The 20088-nt window shown below is 40.7% G+C and overlaps 3 protein-coding genes across 3 annotated transcripts; all 3 read left to right on the top strand.

The window, feature by feature from the left end:
* The first annotated feature begins 9972 nt into the window (after positions 1–9972).
* On the top strand, positions 9973–10609 carry LOC120021729 (syncollin-like). Its single transcript, XM_038965572.1, has one exon. The coding sequence runs from the start codon at positions 9983–9985 to the stop codon at positions 10376–10378; it is 396 nt and encodes a 131-aa protein (XP_038821500.1). The 5' UTR covers positions 9973–9982; the 3' UTR covers positions 10379–10609.
* Positions 10610–13217: 2608 nt separating this feature from the next.
* On the top strand, positions 13218–13608 carry LOC120021800 (guanine nucleotide-binding protein G(I)/G(S)/G(O) subunit gamma-8-like). Its single transcript, XM_038965652.1, has 2 exons — positions 13218–13301; positions 13480–13608. Exons 1-2 carry the CDS (start codon positions 13218–13220, stop codon positions 13606–13608), a joined length of 213 nt encoding a protein of 70 aa, XP_038821580.1.
* Positions 13609–17456: 3848 nt separating this feature from the next.
* Positions 17457–19179, top strand: LOC120020904 (transmembrane protein 45B-like). Its single transcript, XM_038964527.1, has 5 exons — positions 17457–17646; positions 17756–17968; positions 18167–18351; positions 18464–18606; positions 18918–19179. Exons 1-5 carry the CDS (start codon positions 17457–17459, stop codon positions 19018–19020), a joined length of 834 nt encoding a protein of 277 aa, XP_038820455.1. The 3' UTR covers positions 19021–19179.
* Positions 19180–20088: the final 909 nt, after the last annotated feature.

Below are 20088 nucleotides of genomic sequence, written 5' to 3'. Positions count from 1 at the left end.
CATTATTAAAACTATCATGTCCTTCATCTATAGCCCTGTCTATGAATTTGATAAGCCGTTTAGCCAAAAAGGTGGCGGGGAATCAATTTTTTTGAACTCCAGATTCCCCTTTAACGTACATTGAAATTATATTAAACAGCAAAGGTCAAGAAGAACATACGCAATTTTATTTGTATTTATTTAACCAGGAAGGGCTCATTGAAATTTAGATAGGTAGCACCAAGTCATTACACAATTACAGACAGATAATCTAGTAAAAAACCATAGCATTCACAACAGTATTACAAAATCATAAAACAGCCAATTAAAAATATTGACAGGTCAGGGAATCAACCTCAAAATCCTTCATCAATAATTTAAAAACACCAATCAGGACAAGTTATTCCAGTTTAAAAGTATTTTGTAAGGCGTTCCAAGACGATGGCGCAGAGTACATAAAAGCCCTTTTACCAAATTTAGCTCGGACATTTGGAACAGTTAGAAGGATAAAGTCCTGTGGACGAGAGAGTACGCACCACATTTCTGAACAATAAAAATGCCCAAATAAAATTGTAGTAAACCCAAAATGGCTTTGTAAATAAAAGTATACCAGTGACTGAGCCTACGAGTGACTAGAGAAGGCCAGCCAACCCTGGTATATAAAGTGCAGAGGTGCGTAAGGATTTTGCAGTTTAAAATAAATCTCAATGCTCCATGGTAAAGGGTATCAATTGATCTCAAAAACTGAGCGGAAGCTTTCATATAAAATATCCCCAGACCTAGTATAGGCATAAATGTAGCTGATACTAGCCTCCTGGCTTCAGAACAGGTAGATCTGTGGGTGCACTGACAATGTGACATTTGCAGTTGTGTGATATTTTAATACTGAACACATCACCTCGCTGGACAAGGGAGATATAGTGCACTAGATACAAGAACGTGTCCAACTGTTTGCACACGATAGACACATGTACTTTCCCAGGGGTGAGTTCAGTTCGATTCCTTTGAGGTATGTTTGCTACCTTTCCATGGTGTGGCCTGATCAATATGGGCGTGACCATTTTTGAAATCTCTAAACTCCTGTAGCACACCGTAACACAATCGCCCTCTGGGCCACCATAACCACAACGTTCTTCAACTGGTTGTTCAGTACACTACCAACTCCATTGAATTAAACGTTGCACACCGTTCTGTTGTACTAAACATACCCCAGGTGAGTCACTGACTGCTCATGTTCAAGTAAAAGTAAGCGCATGTTCTGGGAATGACTGCCATCTGGATTATTCTCAACAGTAAAATAAGTGCATCTGACCTTTTGTCTTTAAAGGAGTGTTGTATTTGAAAGTAACCCAGATGGCAGTCATTCCCAGAACATGTGCTTACTTTCCCAGAACTCACTTGGGGTATGTTCAGTGCACAGAACGGTGTGCAACGTTTAATTCAATGGAGTTGGTACTGTACTGAATGACCAGTTGAAGAAAGTTGTGGTTATGGTGGCCCAGAGGACTCCCGAGTGGCACAGCGGTCTAAGGCACTGCATCTCAGTGCAAAAGGTGTCACTACAGTCCCTGGTTTGAATCCAGGCTGTATCACACCCGGCTGTGATTGGGAGTCCCATATGGCACATAAGGCGGTAAACAATTGGCCCAGCGTCTTCTGGATTTGGCCAGGGTAGTCCGTCATTGTAAATTAGAATTTGTTCTTAACTGACTTGCCTAGTTAAATAAAGGTTAAATAAAAAAATCAACACATTTAAAATACATTGAGGCCAATAACATAATGAGCATGGAGCAGGTATATCTGATTTTGTGTCCCCCTAAGGATCGAGTCAATGGCAATTTCATATTGGCAGTGGTGGAAATGAGGGGGATTCAGGGAGTGAATTATTTCAGCATTCAGTTCGAACCCAGATTACCCTTTGTTGGGTTTTCTCAGTGAATCCAGTAAATGTCCACCATTGGACAGGCCTATAAGTTACACTGAATAAGAACATTTTATATTTTCATTATTGTAGTGTACACAAGTACCGCGCAAATAATGTTTTTTGTAGCTTTTGTGGTTTCACTGGGCATTTACATGTATTTTATTATTTTTTGGCCCACCTCCACCCTCCATAATGGGAGGACAACTTCATTATTTAGAAATATTAAAAAAATAGGGTGTTTCAGATAAAGAGTCAGTAGAGTGGGTCAAATATACAGCGCCTTCGGAAAGTATTCAGAATCCTTGACTTTTTCCACAGTTATAGCCTTATTCTAAAATTTATTCAATATATTTTCTCCGAAATCTACACACAATACCCCATATTGACAAAGGGAAACGTTTTTTGAAATTTCTGCACATTTATTATAAATAAAAAACAGATACCTTATTTACATAAGTATTCAGACCCTTTGCTCTGAGACTCAAAATTCTGCAGCATTGAAGGTCCCTAAGAACACAGTGGCCTCCATCATTCTTAAATGGGAGAAGTTTGGAACCACCAAGACTCTTCCTAGAGCTGGTCGCCCGGCCAAACTGAGCAATCAGGGGAGAAGGGCCTTGGTCAGGGAGGTGACCAAGAACCCAATGGTAACTCTGACATAGTTCTAGAGTTCCTCTGTAGAGATGGGAGAAGGACAACCATCTCTGCAGCACTCCACCAATCAGGCCTTTATGGTAGAGTGGCCAAACGGAAGCCTCTCCTCAGTAAAAGGCGCATGACAGCCCACTTGGAGTTTGCCAAAAGGCACTTTAAGGACTCTAAGACCATGAGAAACAAGATTCTCTGGTCTGATGAAACCAAGGTTGAACTCTTTGGCCTGAATGCCAAGTGTCATGTCTGGAGGAAGCCTGGCTGCATCCCTACGGTGAAGCATGGTGGTGGCAGCATCATGCTGTTGGGATGTTTTTCAGCAGCAGGGACTGGGAGACTAGTCAGGATCAAGGCAAAGATGAACAGAGCAAAGTACAGAGAGATCCTTGATGAAAACCTGTTCCAGAGCGCTCAGGAACTCAGACTGGGGTGAACTTGAACCCGATTGAACATCTCTGGAGAGACCTGAAAATAGCTGTGCAGCAAGCTCCCATCCAACCTGATAGAGCTTGAGAGGATCTGCAGAGAAGAATGGGAGAGACTCCCCAAATACAGGTGTGCCAAGCTTGTAGCGTCATACCCATGAAGTCTCGATGCTGTAATCGCTGCCAAAGGTCTTCAACAAAATACTGAGTAAAGAGTCTGAATACTTATTTAAATGTGATATTTCAGTTTTTAATTGAATAAAGTAGCAAAAATGTTTTAAAAAACCCTGTTTTTGCTTTGTCATTATAGGTTATTGTGTGTAGATTGAGATAAAAACAACAACAATGTAATACATTTTAGAATAAGGCTGTAACGTAACAAATGTGGAAAAAGTCAAGGGGTCTGAATACTTTCTGAAGGCACTGTATATAAAAGCAAGTACACCAGGCACCAAATATGAGCTAGTATCTTCTTGATACCCACTCCCGTCACATAGCTCTACCACCTCTTTACCCTCCCCATCCCACCATCCAACAGTACATACAACTGTTTATTATAGTGAAGAAGGTCAACTGCAACAAAAAGGAGAGAAAGAGCAGAAAGGTTGGGTAAGAATAAAAAAAGAGGAGCAAGCAAAAAAATAAATAAGGGAGAATTCAAAACAGGACAAAACTAGAGATGACCAGACTGGAGAAGACAGGACAGAATGGAACGGAACGGGACAGGACAGTTAGCAGAGAGCTAATCATTAGGAAGGATGTGCCATATTTGATCTTGTCTGTGGTTGCCTGGGGGAATGTAGAAAAGTAATGGTTCCCAGATTATGTTAAAGTCCTTCAGTTGTTATTTCGTTTTAAGGTGGATCTCTCCAGGGAAGCCAGGTCAGACAGTAAACTAAGCCAGTGTATGGTTGGAACATTGGATCTGGTTTTCCAGTTGAACAGTATCACTTTTTTTGCAGATTGTTAATGAAATTAATAGGAACAGTTTTTTGTCCTTGGGGATAGCAAAAACACAGGGGACGTCATCATCAGAGTAGTGCAGTATACAGAGTGATGGGGATCTTTGTCCCCATGTGCAGCTGCAAACCGTAGTCTGACTTTTTTATAGCGGTTTTGGAGCAGTGGCTTCTTCCTTGCTGAGTGGCCTTTCAGGTTATGTCGATATAGGACTCGTTTTACTGTGGATATAGATACTTTTGTACCTGTTTCCTCCAGCATCTTCACAAGGTCCTTTGCTGTTGTTTTGGGATTGATTTGCACTTTTCACACCAAAGTACGTTCATCTCTAGGAGACAGAACGCGTCTCCTTCCTGAGTGGTATGACGACTGCGTGGTCCCATGGTGTTTATACTTGCGTACTATTGTTTGTACAGATGAACGTGGTACCTTCAGGCGTTTGGAAATTGCTCCCAAGGATGAACCAGACTTGTGGAGGTCTACAATATTTTTTTCTGAGATCTTGGCTGATTTCTTTTGATTTTCCCATGATATCAAGCAAAGAGGCACTGAGTTTGAAGGTAGGCCTTGAAATACATCCACAGGTACACCTCCAATTGACTCAAATGATGTCAATTAGCCTATCAGAAGCTTCTAAAGCCATGACATCATTTTCTGGAATTTTCCAAGCTGTTTAAAGGCACAGTCAACTTAGTGTATGTAAACTTCTGACCCACTGGAATTGCGATACAGTAAATTATAGGTGAAATAATCTGTCTGTAAACAATTGTTGGAAAAATGACTTGTGTCATGCATAAATTAGATGTCCTAACCGACTTGCCAAAACTATAGTTTGTTAACAAGAAATTTGTGGAGTGGTTGAAAAACTTGTTTTAATGACTCCAACCTAAGTGTATTTAAACTTCCGACTTCAACTGTATGCACTAAAACCGAATTTCTCAAGTGCCAAGTTCAGGAAGGTCAGATTGACTGTCAGATGCCTTCTCTGCATCCAATGTCACTAATGCGGTAGGAATATCGGTTTGGGAAGCGAGATGCGGAGTGAAATTCGTTGGGAGTTAGCGCAATATATATAGTAGTCTGGAATAAAATACTTTGAAGATGGAATTAATATTTTCATTATGGTTGCTAGATTAATGTTACCTTCAATGTTTTTAATAGAGTGGATTACCAATTTTTCCTTGTTATGTTTAAGCATATTAGCCAAGAACTTTCCGGACTTATCCTCAAGTTCATGGTCATTTTGTTGCGTTCTCATAATTAAAGCCTCTGTTTCTGCAGAAATAATTTAATTAAATTCGAGTTTGGCCTGTAATAGTCGCTTATGAATATCATCGGTTTGAGTGGATGTAAAGAGGGTATCAAGCTCCTTGACAATTTTTGCAAATTCTACTTTTTTATTTTCCTTCTTTTTCTTCTTTGCTGAGCAGAAAGATTTTTTTTCCTCTAAGTACAACTTTTGCAGTTTCCATAAGTAGTGTCGGCATTCATTCAGATGTGCTTGGATAGGGGGCAGCATTTGGAATTTTGGATGAAAAGCGTGCCCAAATTAAACTGCCTGCTACTCATGCCCAGAAGCTAAGATATGCATATTATTAGTAGATTTGGATAGAAAACACTCTGAAGTTTCTAAAACGGTTTGAATCATGTCTGTGACTATAACAGAACTTATTTGGCAGGCGAAACCCAGAGGACAAACCATTCAGATTTTATTTGAGGTCACTCTCTTTTCAATGGGATTTCATTGGGAATCGAGATTTCTAAGGGACCTTCTTGCAGTTCCTATCGCTTCCACTGGATGTCAACAGTCTTTAGAAATTGGTTGAGGTTTTTCCTTTGAGAAATGAAGAAGTAACACTGTTCAGAATGAGGCTCAAGGGAAGTGTACTCTGTTAGAGGCGCGTTACACAGAAGCTCGCTACACTTTGTTTTCCTCCGGTATTGAACACAGATCATCCCATCTTCAATTTTATCAATTATTTACGTAAAAAAATACCTAAAGTTGTATTACAAAAGTAGTTTGAAATGTTTGGACAAAGCTTACAGGTAACTTTTGTAGTCATGTTGCGCGAGTTGGAACCAGTGTTTTTCTGGATCAAACACGCCAAATAAATTGACATTTTGGATATATATCGACGGAATTAATCGAACAAAAGGACCATTTGTGATGTTTATGCGACATATTGGAGTGCCAACAGAAGAAGCTCGTCAAAGGTAAGGCATGAATTATATCTTTTTTTCTGCGTTTTGTGTCACGCCTGGAGGGTTGAAATATGATTGTCTGTGTTTGTTTGCTGGGGTGCTACCCTCAGATAATAGTATCGTTTGCTTTCGCCGTAAAGCATTTTTAAATCTGACACGTTGGCTGGATTCACAACAAGTGTAGCTTTAATGTGGTATATTGAATGTGTGATTTCATGAAAGTTAAATTTTTATAGAAATGTATTTGAATTTGGCGCACTGCATTTTCACTGGATGTTGGCCAGTTGGTGTTTCTGTAAGATAGGTTGGATAAAGGAATAAAGACAGACACCAATGTCAAGTTCAACAGCCTTGTTAAGCATTGTACAAATCCCTACGCGTGGAGTCTGGGAACAGTCCAGCTAGTCGATTACCTATCAACTAGACTCCGTAACATCATCCTTTTCAATAGAAAGTGCAAACATAACGGCATAACATTGAGTTCTTAACAGTCTTAAACTTAAACTTAAACACACTTAAACACAATTGAAAAGCATGACATTTTCTTTTTTACTTTAGTTGTCATCTTCCTTATTTATTATTATTATTTTTTTAATTAACAGACAACAAGTTAAGTCTCTTGCTTACAGAGTAAGCCTGTCCGGTGGCTTGCACAGCCGACCCACCCGTGAGTAAGTATTGGCTGACAGGTGTAGGATTAGGGCCACGAGCTGGAGAGTTTGGTGGGGTAGAAGCCTCACCTTCAGTTGGCTCATGTCTCAATTCTGCACCCCTTACCCTTAGGCCTGGACTGTGATCCAGCTCATCTAGGTGAGTGTATGGCATGTTCTGGTTTGTCTGCTCTGCTACGCGCAGATCCACCCGATTGCGACGATAGAGGGAGCCACCAACATCCACCAGGTAAGAACGTGGTGCAACTCTCTGTAGGCATGTGCCCAGCCTCCAAAGTCCTGTGTGGTCTCCCGGCAGCGGTTTCATCCTTATAGTTTCACCCACCTCCAGCTCTGGTAGGTCTCGAGCAGTCCGGTCGTAGAAGCACTTAGCGAGCTGCTTTCTGTGACGCAGTTTGTCCGTGACGCCAACCATGACGCAGGGCTCAAGTAGCTTGTTAGCTACGGGGATAGTAGTCTTCAGACGTCTGGACAGAAGGCGTTGTGCTGGGCTGCTGTCCATGTTTTCGGTGGGTGTGTTCCTCCACTGTAAGATCGCTTTCCATGGGTCGTTGCTGTCGCGCAAGGCCCTGCTTAACAGGTTTTTTGCAATCTTGACAGCTGATTCTGCCTTGCCATTTGCTTTTGGGTGTCTTGGAGAGGAGGTCACGTGGTCAAACTCCCATTCTGAGGCGAAACGCTTGAACTGTGCAGTGAATTGTGGGCCATTGTCCGTGATTACCTTGTCAGGCTGACCTTGCCTTGCAGCGCTTTATGACCGTCTCTGCAGACAAGTCAGGGAGCAGTTCAATTTCCCAAAAGTCAGAGTAATGATCAACGATGAGAAGATAGTCCTTTTGTCTGTGGCTGAATAAGTCCATGCTGATGATTTGCCAGGCCCTTGTGGGCAGTTCGTGTGACATCATGGTTTCCTTTTGCTGTTCATGAGCGTACTCGTTGCATGTGGTACAGTTGCTGACAAAGTCTTTAATTTCTGCTTGCATGTTTGGCCAGTATAATGTTTCACGAGCCTGGCGGTAGCATGCGTCACCTCCAACGTGACTGGAATGTATGCGGGTAAGCATCTCTGGACGTAGTGATTTGGGAATAATGACTTTCTGACCTCTGAACAAGACGTCAGACGTATCAACGTCGGAGCGTGGGGTTTCCGTTTCCATTGCTCTCATTCTCATGTCAGTGACTTCAGCAGTGCGGCACATTTCGATGGCAGTTACTAATGTTAAGCCTCTCTCTCTCATTTGCAATTCCCAGTACTATTTTGTCACGAATCAATTCATCTTTCAATCCCCCGTATTCACAAGTGGCGGATTTCTCTCTCAAACGGGTTACAAAGTTGTGTACTGACTCACCCTCTTCCTGTTTGCAGCTTCCGAAAACGAACCGCTCGTAAATGACGTTTCTGGCGGGTTTGAAGTAATTCTCCAATGCATCCAATATAGCCTTTGCATCACACTGTTGTCGTGCCGTGAGGGTGAGATTGTGCCGGTAGATATGCCTGCATTCGCTGCCCATTAAACTCCTCAGAGTTGCCGCTTGTACCTCGTTGGGTTTCTCATGTAGACCGGTCGCCAGCGCATAGTCCTCGAATTCATCCCTGAAGTTGTCCCAATTAGTATTCCAGTCCCCTGTGAGAACCATGTGATTTGGTGGCGGAATGTTCGCTGCCATAGCAATGGAATAGGATATGTCTTTCCCTTCAGTCATGGAGGTAGGTAGTGATGCTAGCTAGCCAGCTAACAACGAGTTGATCAGTGTTGTGAGTAGGAAACGGCGTGTGTTCGCATATGGAACGTAACTGCGCCTATACGGTACTTAGCTACAAAAATAACAAACGTGTGTTTTCCGAGCCACTTCTGACACCATGTTTCTGTAAGATAGGTTGGATAAAGGAATAAAGACAGACACCAATGTCAAGTTCAACAGCCTTGTTAAGCATTGTACAAATCCCTACGCGTGGAGTCTGGGAACAGTCCAGCTAGTCGATTACCTATCAACTAGACTCCGTAACAGTTGGGACGCTAGCGTCCCACATATCCCAGAGAGGTTTTAAGCTCAATGAATTTGTTCCATTTCATATTAAAATGCGTATCGAATTTGGAATCTGATAGAAGCAAGGTGTTACATTTCCATATTGAAGGATGACGTTCGGAGTTGATTGTTAAGACAAGGCTGATCAATGCGTAATCGGAGGTGCTACTCGAATGAATTTGGGGTTTGGAAATTTGGGATTGCAAAAAATGCATTACAGATGAAAAGGTTTATACGGGATTACATTTTATGATGAGGTGAGATACAGGTAAACTCTCTCTCGTCCGGATTGAAGAGAAGCCAAATATCCACCATACCTTGTTTTACCATGTAGCTTTTAATGGTTCCTGGAGCGCTTGTTGAATGCATGTGCGTACTAGTGGATCAATAACAGCGTTAATATCTCCTCCAACTAGAATTCTGGAGTTGGTAAAATCTTGTAAATGCTTTAAGATTAAATGGAAAAATTGAGGATAGTCAGTTTTGGGACCATATAAATTCAGCATGGTGTATGATTGATTGTTGATTGTACCATGAATTAAAATGAAGCACCCTGAACATATATTAGTTTAAATGGTGTTTCTTTGTTGATGAGGAGGGCGACCCCTCTGCTCTTGGTGTTAAAGGAAAAATAACACATTTGGCCAATCCACTTTATTTCTAATGTTTCATGTTCAAGATCAGTTAGATGTGTTTCTTGTAATAAACAAATATCTGATTCGACCAGACTGAGTGATGCCTTTTATTACTTTATTTGGTAACACTTTATAACCTTTCATGAATAAGCATTTATACACCATTAATAAGTATTTCATTATTTGTTAAAATGTATAAAGCATTTATAAAAATGTAAATGTAAAATGTAAAATAAAACCGCAAAATGGATTGTTCATGAAAGTTATTAAGTATTACACATTATTTGGCTAAAAGATATAGCCTATTTGTAAGTTATATAGCTAGGTCAATATGTATCATGTTGGTTTCTGAACTGGTTCTAATCTGGTTCAAAAAGAGAAACCTTCAGGACACCTGCTTAAACACACTCAAATTCTCACACATGACAAAACATCCACATGGTCAGAGGTTAAGGCTATTTAAGGAGACACCTGCACCCCTTCTGTCCAGACACCAACGAAGCAACCATGAAGGTGATGATCGCTCTGCTTCTGAGCACTTTGTGCTTTGAAGTCCTCAATGCCCAATGCCCAGAAGCCAATGCGTTGAAAGACGCAGATGGCGTGAAGCTTTGCGCACGTATGTTCGAGGACAGTCACTATTATTACGAGCAGAGTTGTGGGGGAGAGTACCTTGATGCTTACCCAGGTGAGGACGTCCCTATCATCCCATGGCGCTGGAACAACCGCATCTCTTCCTTGGTGGTGTCAAGGGGTTGCAGCCTTACTGTTTGGAAATACACCAAGAAGAGAGGAAGCAAATCTAAATTCGGTGCTGGAATCAAATATCGCCTCAAAGAAACGATGCAAGGTCTTTTCGGTGATTGGGAAAATGACATCTCTGGATACTACTGTGTGTGCTAGAGGCCAACATCATCACGTTCACCAGACACTTCTACCCATTCCTCTGAATTGTTATGCGCAATTAGCCTGAGGATGAGTTTAGAGATCATGCAAGAAGAGAGTCTGCCAACAGGAGAGTCTTCCAACAGAATTGTCTGCCAACAGAAGAGTCTGCCAATCAAAACAGAGACTATGTTGAGTGCATGATAATGATATCCTGTGTCTGGAGAATAAATGTATTTCTGCAAATCATCTTTGGGCCTATGTGAATTTATTTCAGGGAAAATGTTTTGTCCAGGTCAGTTCATAATAACAGGCCTTAAAACAAAGTACCCCTTTTAAAAATGTGTTGTGAATGTATTCATTGACTAAATGTTAAGGGTAATGGCCAGTCAGCATGTTATGGAGCGAAGAAAACAAGTTTAAAATGCACCAGAATAGTCTCAGGTGTAATCTGAACAAGTTAGTGTCTGACAATGGGCCGCAGAATTCATTCAGTTCAATGTGAAGTATAGATTTTAGCACAATATATAATAATAAAACATAATAATAGAGTTAATTTATATAGCAAAAAAAGTGCATGTAGTGCTTGGGCTGGAAAATGATCTTCAACAGAGGTTGGTGCCTCCAGGTCACATCCAACTCCGGTGGGCTGCACAAAGGCCTAGCCTAGAACAATTATATCATCAACAAGTGTACATAAACTGCTGTTATTTAACCTATAAACATCTCAATGACTCACCAGCTGCTTGGCCCTCTGTGGCAACTTCCATACATGGTATGATATATCATTACACCATGGTCTAGACCCCTCAAATTTAAATCTGGACCTCGAAGCCACTTCCACTGCAATTTGTCATTGTTCCCCTCTTATCAGGGACTGATTTAGACTCGGAACACCAGGTGTGTGCAATTAATTATCAGGTAGAACAGAAGTCCAGAAGGCTCCGGACAGAGTTCAGTACCCCTGGTCTAGACTCTAGAGTAAAAGTTTGATAAAATAACATGAATTCAATAAAAATCACCATTTAACAGAACACATTTCTGTGGGCAAACTATCCACCTGTGCCCCAGCAGCAGAGAAAGGGTTAGTCTAGAAGGGCTAGCTTGTTGGGCTGGCTGGAGCCCCCTACTTGCAGTGAGACGACCAATTAATGCAGGAAAACACCTGCTAATGAGACGCTTGGCATTCAACTATGAGGCAGGCACTGTGCCCCCTGCTGTTGTCTGGCAACCCTGCAAGCCCTGCTGGAGATACTGACAATCCATGCAGTACTATGAGTTACTGGAAGCTTACTGTAACTGCCCTTTGAGAGATTTCACTTCACATTCTATATCAGACTGTCAGGATCACTAGCCGCACAATGAATTATGATAATAGGCTAGCTATATGGTATTAAACATTCCGTATTACACTCCATCAAGAGTATTTTAAGATAACGATGATATTCTCTCCCTTCAATCCCAACAGATAAAATGTGTAGAGTCTGATACGAAGCTTCCTCTCTTGTGTAATCTTACAGGTACATATTTGTTGAGGGAGTATGTGGGAAAACAACCACTGGGCATATCTCTCATGACACCGGTCCTGCCTAAGGCTCTTGGTTACACGCAGATCACTGGCTTAAATAATTAAATCCAATAAGCATTACCCAAATTTGCAAGAAAAATTATGAGAAAAAAAGTACAACCTTTACAACAAAATTACAATCTCTTTTCCAAAGAACGATCTAGTTGTCTGAGGTAAACCGATCAAATGCTAGTCTAATTGATGACAAGCAAATGATAAAGAAAGGAAGGTCACACCCCACGTCGCCTGCTACTACTGTTGCATTGAGCCCAACATGGGGGTAGAAAGACAGCTAATTATAAGAGGAGGCAACCTATTCAAGCACTCCTCCCCATCTTACCCCCTAATCTCTCTCCATTTGGAACTCTAAGTGGGTGGAGTGTGCCTTGTTCAACTATCACACCTCAACTGTAGAGCCCTGGAACTACCAACCCGTCTTGTCTTGTTTTTGCGGTAAGTGGCTAATTAGACTCTTTGAATTAGATTGTGCTGATGTTTATGTGTTGTAGTCCATAGTGACAGTGACATTGTGTTTTGGTAAATAAAACATACATTTTACTGTGTTCTGATATAGGCCAAAAATTATAAAGTTTTACATATTTTTTGTTGTACAGTCCATTAAAGTGTAGGTCATGTTATGTAAATGTTCATGTCAAAAACAAAACTAGTTTTCATCATCAGTTCATTCAGTTGTCTATGAAAGAAAAGTCTGAGAAAATAAACTGCAGTTAAGTTTGGATGTTTCACTGCCCTCTGAATGGGCATAGTGGGCAACAGTCATCAAGAGACAAACTGTGCCACATGATTACCAGCAACAAAATTGGGCATTGTATATGGAGGGATGAGAAAAGTGATTGTTATTTTCTTTATTCACATGCAATGCGTAAGAGAACGAATGCTACTTTTAATCATCACAAATACAGTACGATCCTCATTAAACGATAATAAGTGTTAAGCAAATTTAATTTACAAATAGATATACAGATACAGAGAAACAAGTGAGGTGCCCCTTGGGTAATGCTGCTGCCTATGCATGCCCCTCCCTGCACCTCTCCCTCTAAGGCCCTCACTGTAGCACTTCCAGCTGAGACCCAGGCAGCAGAAGCAATAACAAGCACATGAAACCATTACACACTATCTCTTTGGCATGTATGTATGATGGAAAATGGCACTACGCGTGTAACTGATTTTAAGAAAAGTGTGATTTTGACGATTCTTGTTAATTGCATTAAATTAATGCATAATCTACAAACAGTTGGACCAGGCTGAGGTACAGCGAGAGGAAGCAGGATGTCCAATAACATGGCTAAGATTGCAGATGCTCGCAAGACAGTGGAACAGCTGAAACTGGAGGTCAACATTGAAAGAATGATGGTGAGCAACAAATGGTTACAAGGCAAAAGAGCTGGAGTACCAGTAGTAGATTATCTCTTCATGTTACCGAATAAGCTGTTGATTATCAGTAACTACATTGTAAATAGAGCACATTGTCTTTTTCCCCACTCTCCAATCTTTTATCTTTGTCTTTATTAACCATGTTTTATATGTGCAGGTGTCCAAAGCAGCAGCTGATCTAATGGCCTTCTGTGAGGCTCATGCCAAGGAGGACCCGCTGGTGACACCAGTGCCATCCTCTGAGAACCCCTTTCGGGAGAAGAAATTCTTCTGTGCAATACTCTGATCCCCACACTTATAACCCCAAGTTTTGTGTCATTATTAGCAATAATTAATTGCCAGTTCTAAGGAATAAATCTGATAGTAACACTGAAGAACAATTGAATATGTTGGTTTTGGTATGCCTAGTCAGGGTGATGATTTTGTATTTAAAAACCTGTATAGTAAATGCTTTAAATATTTATCTGGATTGATCTGATTGACTGAAATAAACATTATCGAATTTCATTTGAGTCTGGCATTTACACTGGCCTCTCCCTTCCAGCAAACACCTCCCTGAAAGTAAGAGATTACACATTAACTGAAATTGTGCCTAAGTCCTCCTAAAACCCCCAGCAATACTCTACTGTAAAATGCCTGACATCTGAGAGTTCTGTGACCCTTTTCAGAGGTTACACAACAGTGTTGAACAGGGCTGTTCAACTCCGGTCATGGAGGGTGAAGCCACTTCTGGTTTTCATCCTCTCCTTCTAATCAGGGACTAATTCAGACCTGGGATACCAGGTGAGTGCAATTAACTATCAGGTAGAAACAAAAACCAGAAGTGTTTCAGCCCTTCAGGACTGGATTTGAACAGCCCTGGTATAGAAAAGTCAAATTTCGGTTATTTTGAAATTGACAACAAAATAGCTACCTGCCTTCAGAAAGTACTCATACCCTTTGACTTATTCCACTTTGTTGTTACAGCCTGAATTAAACATTTATTAAATCAGGGGTTTTTCTCACCCATCTAAGCACCATACTCCATGATGACAAAGTTTAAACATGTTTTTAGACATTTTTGCACATTTACTGAAAACAAAATACAGAAATATTTTACATAAATTTACATAAGTATTCACACCCCTGAGTCAACACTTTGTAAAAGCACCTTTGGCAGCGATTACAGCTGTGAGTCTTTATGGGTGTCTCTAAGAGCTTTGCACACCTGGATTGTGCAATATTTGCCCATTATTATTTTCTAAATTCTTCAAGCTCAGTCAGATTGGTTGTTTCAGGTCTTGCCATAGATTTTCAAGTAGATTTAAGTCAAAACTGTAACTCGGCCACTCAGGAACATTCACTGTCTTCTTGGTAAGCAACTCCAGTGCAGATTTGGCCTTGTGTTTTAGGTTATTGTCCTGCTGAAAGGTGAATTCATCTCCTAGTGTATAGTGGAAAGAAGACTGAACCAGGTTTTCCTATAGGATTGTGCCAATGCGTAGCTCCATTCCGTTTATTTTCTATCCTGAAAAACAATTACAAGCATACCCATAACATGATGCAACCATCACTATGCTTGAAATTATGGAGGGTGGTACTCAGTAATGTGGTTTATTGGATTTTCCCCAAATATATTCAGGACAAAAAGTTAGTTGCTTTGCCACATTCTTTGCAGTATTACTTTAGTGCCTTTGTTGAAAACAGTATGCATGTTTTGGACAATTTTTATTCTGTACAGGCTTCCTTATTTTCACTGTCAATTAGGTTAGTATTGTGGAGTAACTACAATGTTGTTGATCCATCCTCAGTTTTCTTGTCACAGCCATTAATCTCTGTAACTGTTTTAAAGTCACCATTGGTGAAATCCCTGAGTAGTTTCCTTCCTCTCCGGCAACTGAGTTAGGAAGGACATCTGTATCTTGTAGTGACTGGGTGTATTGATACACCATCCAAAGTGTGATTAATAACTTCACCATGCTCAAAGGGATATTTAATGTCTGCTTCTTTTTTTATACCCATCTACCAATACTGTAGCTGCACTTCTTTGCGAGTTACTGGAAAACCTCCCTGGGCTTTGTGGTTGAATCTGTGTTTGAAATTCACTGCTCGACTGAGGGACCTTATAGATAATTGTATGTATGGGGAACAAAGATTAGGTAGTCAATCAAAGATCACATTAAACACTATTATCATAGACAGAAGGGCTAACCCAGACATGTCACAGGGGCTGTAAAGCTGAAGCACCCGTTTGAACTATTTTGGGTTAGTTATAAATTATTTGCTAGTATTGCACACAGAGCGAGTCTATGCTACTTATTTTGTGACTTGTTAAGCAAATGTTTACTCCTGAACTTATTTAGGCTTGCCATAACAAAGGGGTCGAATACTTGACTTAAGACATTTCAGCTTTTCATAATTAATTGGTACAATTTTTGAAAATGGGGTAGGGGGTATTGTGTGTAGACCAGTGACCAAAAAAATATCAATTTAATCCATTTTAAAATCAGGCTGTAACAACAAAATGTGGGGGGAAAAATCAAGGGGTGTGACTACTTTCTGAAGGCACTGTATATTACTAGATCAAACTGTTTGCATATGAAACCGGTATTTATTAGCCTATTGAAGTAGGCATAAACACTGCAGGTGTCTCACATAATTCCATTGATGCACTACAATGATCAACAAAAAATACATTAATTTAATAAATAGATAATTAAAATAAGCATACCATGTGTTTCCATTTGTAATTAGAACCCTGGGGGCTGTGCTCATTGGTCGCAGTCAAGTCATGCAGAGCAAGCAAGAGCAGCGTCACATGATGCTTTCAATACAGGTAGACAAGCAGGTGTAGACAGGTTACTGTTATTGCAATTCATCTCAACTAACAGGATTCACTGATTTGAGAGGGAGCAGTCGTCCAACTGCTCTGTAACAACAAACAAGGTATGCACATTTTAAACTTTCTCTGGATTTTTATGGTTGTTTTGTATACAGTTTATTAATAGTGGAAAAAAACAGTGTTCTTTCATGATTGATGAGTAAGGGTACAAAGTCTCCGGTGTTAATCTGGTAACGGCCCACATGTCAACAAGTCTGACGGTTTCATTTATAGGACCAGACAGAAGAGGAGAAATACTCAAATTAAACTCAAAATCAACAATTCTTAGTTTTAAAAATGAACAGAAAATAAGGCAATATTTTATGCAATGTTGAATGCAAGGCGACCGGTCGTGAAAAACTTGTCTGACAGATAGTTTACCACTCCTCTTTTTTAGCTCTCTCACACACACACACACACACACACACACACACACACACACACACACACACACACACACACACACACACACACACACACACACACACACACACATCCTCTGTCAAACAAAAATAAACAGTAACCAACCAAAGGTATACAATACATTACACCAACAACCCAAAAATAAAAAGGATGGAACTCCAGCCTACTGTGATGCCTAATAAGTAAGTGACATCCCACCAGCATGACTTAAAGGACATCACCCGCACAACCAACTCTTGTTTTTTTCCCCAGTACAGACAACATAGCAACATTGACCTATTATACACAGCACATGCATATTCAACTCAGTACAGCATTTCTTTAAAGGTAAAATTTACTATGATCACACAAGTGCTTTTTTTATATCAATTATCTGACATGACTGGAAACTACAAACCGGTGTGCAAACTCCAGAATTGTCTTACCTTGGTCTCTCTCTCTTTACTATGCACCTCTATGTTATCTCTAACCATCTAGCTCTCTTTTGGACTGCACAAATGGATTTGCATTTTAATTTGCAAGATAAATGTCTTTAGGACTGGTATCTATCTCCTGGATACATGGGAGTCATTGCCAGGACACAATGCGTGTTCTAAATTGACCTCAAGATAAAAAAACAAATATACTTTCATTCTGGATGACTGAATAGTCCTAGTACAAAATCATTTCCATCTGCATCGTTTAGCTCATACGCACCTTTTTGCATATTTTATTAAAGTTGTGAAAATTGTAAAGTTGCTCAAACAATTACTCTCTGTGGTACTTTCTATTATCACAAAACAACTTGTTTATGATTTATTGCTCATTTAATTTATCATTCATATTTCAAATTTTTCAGTTTTGACAGTAGGATGGCCAACTTCAAGGGACATGCCCTTCCCGGCAGCTGCTTTCTGCTGTTAGGCCTGTGTTGGTCAATGAAGTACCCTCTCCGACACTTCTGGAGGAGGCGTCAGCCTAAAGGAAGACAAAAACTGCCCCTGTTCTTTAACAGAATCGACTTAATCGAGGGGGCACTCATCATTTTCTTAGCCTTTGTGGGTGAGTGTCTTCCTTGGTGCACTTATTTGTACCACTCTCTCTTTCAGGATTTTACACTATGGAATCTCTCAACCACATTTGACCTAGATGTTGTTCTGTCATTCTGTAGGCATCATGGCAGAGCAGTTTGTGCCCGATGGGCCCCATGGCCACCTGTACCTCAGAGAGACTAAGTCCTGGGTGAAGCTGATGAACTGGCAGCACAGCACAATGTACTTCTTCTTCGGCATCTGGGGAATTGTTAAAGTCCTCAGTATGTCACCGCTTCCAGTCCCACTTGGTCTTGACCGCCTTGCTCTCTCTCTGGCTTTTTTCATTGAAGGTACAGTGTCAAAAAGGTTGATTGTACATCTCTAGTCATTAGCAGACTTGAGGCGTATTTTAATTTGCAGGTATTCTTACCATCAGGATAATTGTTATAGTTATCACAAATAGTATTTCCTTGCTCTGAACTGTAGACACTGACTAGATGTTATCTTCATGTTGTGTTAATATTCCAGGATGTTCCATTCCCCTCCAGGGTTTCTGTTTTACTTCCATGTGCACATGCGCCCTCCTCTGGATACCCACATCCACTCCCTGCTGTTTGTGGCAGTGTTTGGTGTGGCGGCCAGCACCCTGTTGGAGGTGTTCATGCGAGATAACATCATACTGGAGCTGCTCAGGGTCAGCCTAACCATCCTGCAAGGCTCCTGGTTCTTTCAGGTAATACAGTAGCAAACCACCACCAAAATAACCACTTTCATTTTCAAACGAGTCGATCTCATGAATCACACTCTCAGAGAAAAACTGAGCAAATATGTGTTTGTTCTTTCAGATTGGATTCGTGCTGTACCCATTAAACGGAGTACAGTGGGATCTGAAGGCACACGATAACACCATGTTCGTCACCATGTGCTTCTGCTGGCATCTAGCTGTGGCCCTGCTGATCGTTGGCATCAACTACTGGATGGGCTGGTGGTGAGCATCTTCCTTTATCCACGTTTCATCCATACGCTTTTATACCGTCTCCAAATAGGTCAGTTAACTTTATCCCTACTAGCACTGACTTTGCTGATAGCTAGTTTATTGAGGAAAAATGTGTTTACTATGACTGAGATGTGGATATCCCACCTAGCTATCTTAAGATGAATGCTAAATGACTAAAATGTAAATTTCAGTTTAACTTGGAACGAAATAAACTAACTCATTACATTAATATAGCTTGGGTAAATTCACTGCCAGTATCGGCCAACTTCCACCTATGGCTTCTTCTTCTCTGGTCCTAACAGCTGTGTACAAAGATGTGCAGGGAAGGGAGGTGACATAGAGATCGGGATGAGAAAGACATCCAGCTCCCAGAAGGCTCTGCTGCAGGATTCTGATGAAGAGTAAGCGGATGGATCATGAAGTGTACCACAGGAGGTTGGTGGCACCTTAACTGGGGAGGATAGGCTAGTGGTAATGGTTGGAGCGGAATAGTATCAAATACACTACATCAACACACATGGAAGTGTTTGATGCCATTCCATTAGCTACGTTCCAGCCATTATTGAGTCGCTCTCCCCTCACCAGCTTCCACTGGTGTGTACAGTAGTAGATCACTGTTATTGTTTTCTCCAATTGTTATTTTTTTGTCTGAAGTTTGATTAACATTTCTTTAACATTAACATTTGTATCCGTGCTAGCGTGTATATTTTTTATTTTGAGTGATATTTTTCAATGAAATAATGAGATGTATTGTTGAGTTCAGATTAAGGCCAAATTAATTGCAAATAAAATGATTTACAAATGCATGTAATTCAAACTATAAAAGCTAATTTATGATTGTCAAGATAAGTGAAATGTACTAGCATTCCTTTGAGGTTTCCTCCCTGAAGTGAAACATGAACACCGGACATTGTTACCTGACAGGGTTTCCTCTCCTCTTAAGACGGTTTAAACATGTGCTCATCCTGCCTGTGGCTATAGAGCAACGTACTTCCTTCCATCCTGGAAAAAACAGAATGTCTAATGGATTACCAAAGATAATACACTGAACAAAAATTGAAACGCAAGATGTAAAGTGTTGATCCTATGTTTCCAATCTGAATGTGTGGCATATCAAGAAGCTGATTAAACAGCATGATCGTTATACAGGTGCACCTTCTGCTGGGGACAATAAAAGGCCACTTTAAAATGTGCAGTTTTGTCACACAACACAATGCCACAGATGTCTCATGTTTTGAGGCAGGGTGCAATTGGCATTTTAACTGCAGGATTGTCCACCAGAGCTGTCACCATATAATTGAATTTTAATTTCTCTACCAGAATCCGCCTCCAAAGGAATTTCTGAGAATTTGTCAGTACGTCCAACTGGCCTCACACAGACCACGTGCATGGGGTCACGTGGGCGAGCGGTTTGCTGATATCAACGTTGTTAACAGAGTGCCCCATGGTGGTGGTGGGGTTATGGTATGGGCA

Source organism: Salvelinus namaycush, chromosome 26, assembly GCF_016432855.1.
Source record: "Salvelinus namaycush isolate Seneca chromosome 26, SaNama_1.0, whole genome shotgun sequence".
NCBI classification, from domain to species: Eukaryota; Metazoa; Chordata; class Actinopteri; order Salmoniformes; family Salmonidae; genus Salvelinus; species Salvelinus namaycush.
Note: the sequence above shows the minus strand (reverse complement) of the source record. Positions and strands in the feature narration are given on the sequence as shown.